Source organism: Ostrea edulis, chromosome 1 (assembly GCF_947568905.1).
Source record: "Ostrea edulis chromosome 1, xbOstEdul1.1, whole genome shotgun sequence".
In the NCBI taxonomy this organism is placed as follows: Eukaryota; Metazoa; Mollusca; class Bivalvia; order Ostreida; family Ostreidae; genus Ostrea; species Ostrea edulis.
The window spans coordinates 89222744-89234378 of NC_079164.1; the positions used below are offsets into that span (position 1 = coordinate 89222744).

Genomic DNA, 11635 nt, shown 5'->3' on the forward strand with positions numbered 1-11635 from the left:
TCGCCTCTTAGGAAAAGCAAGGGGGTACTGAGGACCTATTCTAACCCGGATACCCACGAGATGTCAAAGATGTCAATTTTAATGTATTTCAGAGAAATTAACAGGACGACATCGGACAACTACCAATCACAATATATCACTTGAGTGACCCAGGTGACATAAGATATACACGAACATACGAAATACCTACAAGTTACCTACATGCATATAGACTAGGCATACTATCTCCCATTCATCTCTTTTTTAATTTATCATACATGGCGTCTGTGACTTTCTGTTTCACAATGTTTGAATAATTAAGGCTGGCACCGAGTTCCGCATTTTATCTCCATGTACTCTCGTATGGGAATTTATGTATTTCATATTTTTTTCAACATAAAACATCCCTCCGCCATCAAATCATTTCAGTATATTTTATAACATATGCAAGCCTTTCAACACACTAAACTCATTTTTTTAAAACAAAGATTCGTTTTGAAATTATCCCTTTATTAAATCATCGGGTCAAATGCTGTTTGGGTTGTTAGGCTGTTTTTGGCACACTGATTTTGACTATGGATAACTCCGTTTACCTGATCAAGATGTGGGGCTCAGGCGGGTGTAACCAGTCGACAGGGGAGGATTACTCCTTCTAGGCACCTGATCCCACCTCTGGTATGCACAGGGTTCCGTGTTTGCCCAACTATCGATTTTGTTTTACTTATACTTATAGGGGTTATGAGATTGATCACTGCTCGTTGTCACTCGAGAGAGTTTCTCACTCATATGAATACGTCAACACTGCCGATGAAGGGCAGCAAAATTGAGGACTATTATACCCAACGCTTACGACCTTTGAGCAGGGAGGGATCTTTATCGTGCTACATCTGCTGTGGCATGGGGCCTCGGTTTCTAGGGTTTCATCCGAAGGACCGCTCCATTTAGTCGCCTCCTCAGCTCAGTATACTCTGTTACGCTACAACTCCAATATTATTCGTAGGGGAAAGTAGTCCCGGAGAATTGACCCTGCACGGAGTTTGCTAAGACAAGCGAGAGGTACTGCATGATGACCTATTCTAACCCGGATGGGCAGTGTACTTAAACACTCAGTGTTGAGGATTTTTGGTACATGAATACAAAAGAATGTGTTGCACGTCTCATGTTAATTTCCCTAAAGGTGTTGCGGGAGATATCGATAAAATAAAAGTTATTCAAATATATGATAAAATGAATTGGAACCTATGTCTTGATTCAAACATTTTATGCCCCCGAGATCGAGGATCAGGGGTGGGGGGTGGGGGGGGGGTCTTGATTCAAACATTTTTATGCCCCGAAGATCGGGGGGGGGGGGGTATTATTTTTGTCCTGTCTGTCTAAAATTTTAACCTTGCTAATAACCTTTGAACAGTAAATGCTAGAGCTTTGGTATTTCACATGATTATTCCTTATGACAAGACTTTTCCGTGGGTAGCAACATTTTTTGACCCTGTGACCTTGACCTTGGAGTTTGACTCGCTTTTGGAAAACTTTAATCTTGCCAATAACTTTTGAACTTTGAGTGCTAGAGCTTTGATATTTTACATGGGTATTCCTTATGACAAGACCTTTCCGTTGGTACTAAACCTTTTGACCTTGACATTTGACCTAATTTAAAAAAAATTGGCATTGGTCTTAATTAACTTCTAAATTAGTAATATTAGAGCTTTCATATTGCACATGAGTATTTCTTGTGACAAGATCTTTCTACTGGTACCAAGATATTTGTCCTTGTGACCTTGGTCGTCTTTGGTATTGGCAATTATCGGGGGCCTTTGTGTTTCACAAACACATCTTGTCCAACGTGATTAAATTATTATTTAGGTTGTCAAGAAAATTAAGACACCTCATTTTATATTCCCAAGATTGATTTTCTGCAGGTGCTCCCGTCAAACCTGGGAACATGTGTAAACGTGTGTCAATATAGACGGTCACTGTTGTTATTTGTTCCAGCGTTCGCGTGTGAATTAAGGAGGTGTGCTACACCAGAGAAATTTGACGTAGATGAAAAGTGGAGGATATGTACAATAATATTTTGAAGTTGAAAATTTTCAAATTTACTTTATTTTGTCAAAAAATACAGTTTTAGTGGAAGGTAATCTGAAAAAATATTAAAATCCCTGCTGTATACTTGAACCTCCGACCTACAGGTCAGCAGTCGGTATTCTAACCTACTGAGCTACTCGGCTAGGTATTTAAATTGAAAAGGAAAAGCCAAATATTGCTGATATCGATTTTTTCATCCATGTTTTTAAAGGAAGTCAGCCATTATGACGATGTAGAGTACTACCTTAAGACCACAAATTTTCCATGCAAATGAGATGTATGTGGGTGACGGTTTACAAATCAAAATACCGGCTCACTTGAAACTTTTGACATTACGTAGGCCGGCCTACATATAAAATTATTTTAGGCCTAAATTAGCCCTAATTTTTTTTTAAGTGTTTGACAGCCTGACATTGTAATACTATGGTGTTACAATTTAAGTTGTGTTTTTTCCCCGGCACGAATTATTAGTCTTAGAATATGATATAATTATATGTATAATATTTGGACCGCTGGTAAGATGTCAAGAGTTATCGATCTTGATTTTAATGTGTCCTCCCCGGTCCCGCAAAAATAAGTTTAAATTGGTTCAAAGAACTTCATTATTTATAGTAATTTTACAGAAACGTCACACATTTCAAATGATCACTAGATGTATGTTAGGAAGAACTAAACATGAATGATTGATGTACCCCAAAAAATTCTTTGTAAAAATTTAAAGGAAAGATAATCGGTGCTTTCCTCTCATTCACATAAAAACATTTTTGAAATACAATTACAAGATAAAAATATTCAAATTTTCAAAAAATTATGTAACACTATAAATATTATATTAGTATAAATCTTATGTAGTAATATTTATTCATTGTTATGCGAAAAACATTAAAATATTTATATCAATGACAATATTATTATAATTTATAATCTTTAAAAACATTACTAGTACACTAAATACATATACTATTCTGAAAGTTAATAAATCATACTTACCTGGTGCAGGGGATACCATGATCAGCAAGGCGGTTCCCCCAGATCGAGGCCTTACCATTGCACTCCGGTTTGGCTGAAGTTTGCGATAACCCCAAATGCGGGTTACTCGGGCACGTAATTTTTTAGTGTAGGGGTCTGCGTTCGCGCTAACCCCTGATCAAATATAAATAAAAGAAAGACAAACAGGATTTAGAACCTCTTGACAAAAATATGCTCAGGTCATACCGCGAGGGCGATAACATGACATAAATTGTAAAACAGAAACTTTTTCCCATCCAGGGGAATGGGTTTCACTTCATTGTTGTTTGTTTTTCTCCTCAAAGGGTCAAATCCATACTCGGGATTAACATATATATATATATATATATATATATATATATATATATAATGTTTGCGTGCATAACATTTGTACAAATTAAATAAAAACGTTTTAAATTTTAAAGAAGGTCGCACAATCGAATTAAAATAGGCATTCTGAGAGTATTGTAAGGCAATACATAGTCCCCTACCGGTTGCAAAAATTACTGTACCACAACATTATTCAAAGTTCATTATGTAGGTTATGGTTAAAGGATAGGAAATCAACTACTATTGGAGTAGAGACTAGACCAGGGGAAAAAAAAGAGAAATTTATAATTAGGTTTAAATAGGTCTTTAACCAAGTCAATAAACTGCGACATGTAGGTGATCATGAATGATTTAGCTATATTGTTGTATTACTATGCTAGAAGTTTTAATTATTGTAATACTCTTATCTATGTACAGAGATAAGAAACTTGGATGTGAACCAACAGTTCATGCTATTTTTCTAAGTTCAAGGGCCATAACTTAATGAAAAATCAACGGACCGAGACAAAATTCGAACTTGGTCGGTGACTTGTTATGGCAAAGTAATGTACCAAATATCAAATGCATATCTGCAAGCACAACCCAAAAAAGTCCGGACAACTGATAATTCATGCTATTTTTCCAAATCCAAGGGCCATAACGTAATGAAAAATCAACGGACCGAAACGAAACTTGAAATTGATCTGCAACTTGTTATGGCAAAGCAATGTACCAAATATCAAATGAATGTCTGCTACCACAGCCAAAAAGTCCGGAAAACTGATAATTCACACTATTTTTTAAAATTAAGTCCAAGGGCCATAACGAAGTAAAAAATCAACAGACCAAGACGAAACTCGAACTTGATCAGTAACTTGTTATGGCAAAGCAATGTACCAAATTTAAAATAAATATCTGCAAGAACCTTCGACTTTGTCGGTAGGGGACTAAAAAAAAAAGAATCTCCATAAATCTCTATTTAATATCAAAAAGGTGATGATGTCCGCAGATTTTAAGTAATTCCTGTAATAACGATATATTGATTGATTGTATCTTGCTTAACGTCTCGCTCGAGACTTTTTCACTCATATGGAGATGTCACCAAGACCGGTGAAGGGCTTCAAATTTAGGCCTATACTCGGCGCTTACGGCAATTGAACAGTGGGGGTTCTTTAGCGTGCCACAGCTACTGTAACACGGGTCTTCCATTTTTAAGGTCATCTCCGAGGACCCGTGACATTCACACCTGATGCCGAGCATTTGGCGATGGAACTGTTACTACCTGTTTTAACCACAGGGGCTAAGCCCGTTTTGGGCCCGAACTCTGTGATACCATAAATATAGATTTATGGTATCACGGAGTTCGGGTCCAAAACGGGCTTAGCCCCTGTGGTTTTAACGACTTGGGTCTGTCGCGGCCGAGATTCGAACCAAGGCCTTCCGCATGCGGGACGAACGCTCTAACCTCTCGGCCACCGCGGCGGTTAATAACAATATAGGGCTCATTGTAACAAAATCACATTGTACAGAATCGTAGTCTATTGAAGCACCCCTTTCTTTTATATATAAACGATATCGGTACTATGATATCCATTCCAAAGCCTGCGATTAATCAATTCGATCATAAGATTAATTCTATTAACCCTTTCTCTACCAGTACTTTTTAGACGTTTTCAAAGACAAAATGACAGTTGTCTTTTAAATCGATTTAAATCAATATGTGCCCTGATTTGAGGTAGGCATATGACATATAATTTTGTTCACAATTGGACGGAGAACAATTTTCTAAAAACGTTGTCAGGATATTCCATGACCTTAAAGAGGTCTACGGTGTCAAAGGTCAATTAAGTGCAAATTTTTGAAAACATTTTTTTTCTCAGAAATATATATACATCACGACCCCTCTCGCTAGATTAGAACCCAAAATAGGAAATTCTAAATGTATGAGTTGCTGTGCCTTTTAAAATACTACAACAACATTACAATCAAATTAATCAATTTTATTGACAAATAAATATTTTTGGTTGCTAAGTAACAACACTCGCAGTGCAATTTGGACCAAAATTTGCCTTTCTGCAGCCATTTGACACAATTTAAACATAATTGCATAGCATGATTATTGGTAAATGCCACATTATTTTGGAAATATAATCTGTAGGCAGATCTTAATGATTTTAAAAAGATTTTAACGAAAATTATGAACACATGGAAGATAATTACGTTCAAAGGTCATAAATTCAAAAGTTGTACGTAATGTACATTGACATCGTTTTTTAACAATATGATGTTCTGTGAATATCTTCCACTAGATAGAATACTACAACATCAAAAATAAAGATCTTTAACTGTTCATTCAAAATAATTTGATTTTTTAAAATCAAATATATTTGGTTGCTAAGCAACAACACCATAACAAATGTTATCATAAAGTACTACCCGTTTTTCCTCTCCACGTACAATGTATAGGTATGTTCAAGTACATGTACTTACTTTGAATCACTATATCTACAATTGCATCATATTTAGCAAGAATGTGCTTATTATATGCAACCTCTTAAAACCTCTAGTGGTTAATTACACAAGTCATTTAACATATTGGAACAAAAATGTACATGCAATAAAATATTCCAGATTTTAAGAACTACACACATTTTATGTGTATTTCATTACATTCATTTGTGATACCTCTGACATCAGAAAAAACATCTATGCATTGAGAACACAGTATATTCATAATTTTCTCTTTTTACATGACAAATTTGCACAATTTCGAACATCTTCCCCTTTACTGTGCCATTTTTTAAAACAATTTCTGTCATTTGGTAAACAAAGAGGAACTAGACATGATGAACAAAATACAGATGTCTTCTAACTTGGAACCTTCTCATTCTTTACAGTCTTTCCTTTTATCTAAAAATTCAGGTATCCATGTACATGCAAAAGGACTTTCTTTTGATGCACACTTTTCATTAAAACCCATCAGTGACATGGAAAGTGAATCGCGGAATTCAAGTTGTCCAAATACAGAGGAACAATTTGTAAATTGATTGGCACGTAATTTTCTAAATTCTTCAAAAATAATATAAGAATTAACAACCATGATATCAAGCAAATGAAAAAAACAGAACTTTCCACCAATGATACTGTGTTCTAATATAAGACGGGTATTTACTTGTGAACTGGTTTGAAAGATCTACAGCTTCCTTACATTTATTATAATCATTAGCAACTACAGGTTGTACAAGTCCTTTTTTGTTCCAAGTTAATCTAGATTTCATAGTGCGTTCACAAACAGTTGTAGCTGAGCCATGGTGTAATGGCGACATAAAAGTGATTACTTTACAATCTTTCCATTGCACAAATACAAATTCATCAAAAGTTGTACGTATAGTCAGACATATTACATGCTACAACCCAAAGCTTTATTCCAAAGCGAACAGGTTTGTCTTTAATGAACTAACGAATACCCGAGAACTTATGTTTAGAGGCGACCATTCTCTCATCTACCGCTATCTCCCTGTAAGGCTAGTTTAATTCCTTCGACTTCTCAAAAACATGATCAACCAACGACTGTATGCGTGTTAACTTCTCAGCTGCTGAAATAAAACGTAGCATTGTAATATGTGCTTTACTGTACAAGAAATCATTAGAAATGATATACAATATATTAAATATAAAATGCAATAAATGTAAATGTCTTTGACAAACACCAATGTCTTTGAATATCAGCAGAAAAAATTGATATGCACCATGCATGATGCCTAGCATATACTACTGAAGAAATTTATTGAGCACAGTGGCTAAATCCCCTTGCATGGTGCTCTGATAGGTTGTAATTTAGTCAAAATTAGAGAAATCTAGGTAAGATGGGGCACCTGCTCATCTCATAGCACACTGGTTTCAATAATCAAACTATGTCTCAGTAAAGGCCTCGGGTCCATAGGACATAATCATTTCAACGACAGGCCTAGAGCATTCTAATACTAACAGCACACCAGCACCAGCAGGTATGGATCACATGTGATTTTTGTCATATATTATTAAAAACTACATAGGTATAAAATGCATGTACTTAGATATAGTGTAAAAGGGAACCATGGTTTTTCCACTAGCCTTTCGTAAATCCCCCCCACCCCTCATTTCGTTTTTGCTATGAAAAAAAATCAACTCAAATTATGATAATGAATTCTATCATCAGAATATTATTCTCCTAATTATTCATGTTTGAATTTTTTTTTTGAGGGAATAAAAAGATAGGATTTTGATCAACATAGAAAATCAGCACACGAGCGCTCATGAATGCCGGCGTTATAGAGCCTTCCCCCCCCCCCCCACCCCCGAGCAAGCCTTCCCCCCGCGGAAGTCTGCCTCTAGAGTGAGTCTTCCCCAGCATACTTGCTCTAGAATAAACCTTACCCCCAGGGGGAAGACTTACTTTAGAGCCATAACACCCTCTTGAAGTCTCGCTCTAGAGGGACACCCCCACTCTCATCCCCTCCTGCGCAAACCATGAAATAATTTTTAGTTTATCTGACAGGGAATTGATTGATTGAATATTGTTTTACGTCCCTCTCGGGAATATTTACCATTTTCGGTCTCATTTTGGAGAAGGCTTATATAGGCTGCAAGACTGCTGCCTAATCCATTTATGTTTCATACATAATAAAATATTGTTTAAATGAAATTAATATTTCACTCATATGGAGACGTCACCACTGCCGTTGAAGGGCTGCAAAATTTAGGCCTATGCTCGACGCTTATGGCCACTGAGCAGGGATCGAGGGATCTTTATCGTGCCTCACCTGCTGCGACACGGGACTTCGGTTTTTGCGGTCTCATCCGAAGGACCACCCCATTTAGTCGGCTCTTACGACAAGCAAGGGGTACTGAGGACCTATTCTATCCCGGATCCCCACGGGATGACAGGGAATTACCCATCTACGTACCTCTTTACCTACCTACCTACCTGAAGTACATGGACACAGCCTGAGCTGAAAATTTTCAAATACTATTTTATTTTATTTTTAATGTTTAGAATGATTAAATAAGGTATTACTATTAATGATTAGCAAAAATAGTCAAGGTACATGGGAGATACAGAGGTCACAAGTTCTTGTTATGTAAACAAGATTCGTGCCATGTTTTTGTTTACATAGATTAAATATACTGGTAATGGTTTCGTTTAAAGCATTTTTATGCCCCCGAGATCGAAGATCGGGGGACATATTGTTTTCGTCCTGTCTGTCATTCCGTAATTCTGTCTGAAACTTTAACCTTGCTAATAACTTTTGAACAGTAAGAGCTAGAGCTTTGATATTTCACATGAGTGTTCCTTGTGACAAGACCTTTCCGTGGGTATTAAACCTTTTCACCTTGGCATTTGACCTACTTTTAAAAACTTTGACATTGGTCATAACTTCTAAATGGTAAATATTAGAGCTTTGATTTTGCACATAAGCATTTCTTATGACAAAATCTTTCTACTGGTACCAAGATATTTGTCCTTGTGACCTTGGCCATCTTTGGAATCGGTCATTATCGGGGGCATTTGTTTCACAAACACATCTTGTTGAAAATAAGTTTAAAAGACGTGTATTAACAAGAATTAGCCAAAATAATTTGAGATTAAATCAAGCAATAAGCGATTTATAGGATTTTTAGCGTTGAAGTAGAGGAGTTTCCCCGAATTTCAGAAAAAACTGCCTCCGTGTAACAAAATGAATTTAGGATGAACATGTTCTTCAAGTTTTCCGCTAAAAAACTGTCGCTTTGAACTTTGATAAACTACAAAACAAACGGTGTTGTTTTCCAGTACGAAATTCTGTACTTGCTGTCGGAATTCTGTACTTGCTGTCTGTTACAATAGCGAGATCGACACTCTGGCACACATTTGGCAAAACTTCCGTTGGTCCATTATACAATGAAACATGCAGGCAAATAATATTTCCTCATTTCTAAAGTGTGTAGACAAGAGCATTTTCAAGCTTTACATATTCCATATCACATGACATGGACTTTTAAAAAAAAATTCCCATTACAGCGTATGCAGTGCTTCGACAAACTTTTTATGATTTCCGTATTGGAAAATGGCTTCATTAAAAACAAGCATTCGGTGTTCATTTCCAAATTGGTGTTCAAAATGTGGTGTTTTACATGTAAATGTGTCAAATATTGAGGAAATACAAATAGATTCCTCCAACTGTTCAAGGTTTTACGAAAACCCTTTCCCTTTTGAGATCCGACACCCACAGGGGGTTCTAAAGGGAGGACGACGATGTTGTGAAGGGACTCTTACAGTTCATTACAATGTAACAAGTAGGTAGAATTTTGTTGGTTTTAATTTTAAGATAACGAACAGTGATCAATCTCATTATTCCTATGAAGATACAAAATTAAGAGCAGGACAAACACAGACCTCTGGACCCACCAGAGGTATGATCAGGTACCTACATGTATATATATGTAGATGGAGTAATGGTTCCCTGTTGACACGTCATACACGACGTGAGTCCTATACCATGATCAGGTAAACGAAGTAATCCGTAGTCAATGTTAGTATGTAAAGAACGGCCTAACAATTGGTGTATAGGTATTGACCGCTCCTTTGACATGTCCCCGGAATTCAAAGTGAAAATCAGGTAATTTTTCGGGTACTAATATGACCTTAAACCCGAAGATCCCGTGTATTGGAAGGCGTTTACACTATAGCAATCCATCGTTGCTATGGCCATAATTTCAATGCAAAGTTCAGACTTTGTGACACTTCACCTAAAGCTGGTGATTCCTGGATACGCCCCTGGTGACGTCTCCATATGAGTGAAAAACTCTTGAATGGAACGTTAATAAGTGATCAAAGAAAAAACCGATTTAATAGCCTTGACCAATCTCGCTATATAAAATGTGAACGGAGAGTTAGAAATATCGCTATATTTCACTTCAATAAGAAGTTTTCATTATTACTCTAAAAATACCTAATACTAAATGTAATATGCAATATTGTACACCATGTTGTTTTCTTTTATAGAGAAAATTGAAGCACGGGGGTTACAAATCTTCACCGAAATTCAAAGTGAAACAACCCAGACAGTAGGAAACGAAACATATCCTGTCACTGTAAACAGTCACCACCCTAATTTGCCTGCCATTGTGTCCGCAGGGGCGGGGTATGGAGGCGTGTTTTTGTTTATCGTCTGTGCTGTTTTGGTTTTCGTTTGGAGAAGGGTATCACAAAAAGTGAAGTCGTGGTATGTTTTTAATTTTTATGGACCCATCGTAAAAGCATGATATAAATAACTCTATAATTGAATCAATTGATGTAATACATTTTCCTGATGAACAGGAAGAACTAGTGCTATTTCATGTTAAATTAATATTTTAATGTAGTAAATACAAAGTTCCCAAGAGTGATCCATTCGACACGATTCAAAACGATTACAACCCTGTTGACAGCCATTATGAGAACACTGTGAATCACGCCATTACAAATAGGAACCATTCGAATCGGGCACCTGTCGCAAACCCCGTGATTTTGGAATTACAAGGTACTCTACAACGTCCGACAGAATTAAATAATACAGCCCCTAAAGCACACGTTCTTGCATCATCATCCGATCAAGATATTTCAACAGACGAACCAGATTACGTTAATACAGAAGGATATCTTAATTTAAACAACCTTCAATCTCCACCTTGCAGGGGCGTCACAGCTAGATGCCATGATTCATCAACATTCTTACACAAGGTCCTACAAAGACGATATCAAAGTGACATTGCTGATAACGCCATACCTCATTTATATGTTGAGGTTATTAAGTGAATTCAGTTTCATAAAAAACTATATTAAAGTTCTTTTTTTTTTTTTTTAAATTTCTAATCTACTAACCCATTTAAAATGCAATTAAAAATTCAGCGATTGTTGCAATCATGCAATTAGCAATGTTTTTCAAGGGGTAGCTGGAGAAATTGACTTCATATTTGCTCAAAGAATCTTTGAATTTAACCTTATTATTCACCCAATATTTTTACATTGCATGTAAAATTAACAAAAAAGGAACGTTGTGAAAATTAGGGACCGGGAAAACCCAGCCCCTTCTGATGCTACGTGCCTGGTTTTATGTCAATATCATCAAAATCTTCATCAAACTGCAGAAGGAAAACATGGATTTTGCTTTGAATTTTATTCATTTGCACAAGAAACAATCTGTGATTTCACCTAAAGCTTCAAACCGATACAAATAAAACGATCCTATTATTAAAA

General features: G+C 36.3%; 1 protein-coding gene and 1 non-coding gene across 2 annotated transcripts; both read left to right on the plus strand.

Annotated features, from left to right (window-relative positions):
* The first annotated feature begins 3043 nt into the window (after nt 1-3043).
* LOC125664963 (U1 spliceosomal RNA) lies at nt 3044-3207 on the plus strand. The gene has a single exon (XR_007366124.2). It is a non-coding gene; the product is annotated as a U1 spliceosomal RNA (small nuclear RNA).
* A 6146-nt stretch (nt 3208-9353) lies between these two features.
* On the plus strand, nt 9354-11635 carry LOC125675717 (uncharacterized). Its single transcript, XM_048913509.2, has 3 exons — nt 9354-9693; nt 10403-10622; nt 10762-11635. The coding sequence occupies exons 1-3, from the start codon at nt 9465-9467 to the stop codon at nt 11192-11194; spliced, it is 882 nt and encodes a 293-aa protein (XP_048769466.2). The 5' UTR covers nt 9354-9464; the 3' UTR covers nt 11195-11635.

What these genes read in the sequence shown, in the direction of transcription:
- LOC125675717 (XM_048913509.2), top strand. Translation starts at nt 9,465, where the DNA reads ATGGCTTCATTAAAAACAAGCATTCGGTGTTCATTTCCAAATTGGTGT. An exon ending in AGTTCATTACAATGTAACAA is followed by an intron (nt 9,694 to 10,402) that starts GTAGGTAGAATT and finishes TTTCTTTTATAG; the next exon opens with AGAAAATTGAAGCACGGGGG. An exon ending in TCACAAAAAGTGAAGTCGTG is followed by an intron (nt 10,623 to 10,761) that starts GTATGTTTTTAA and finishes ATTTTAATGTAG; the next exon opens with TAAATACAAAGTTCCCAAGA.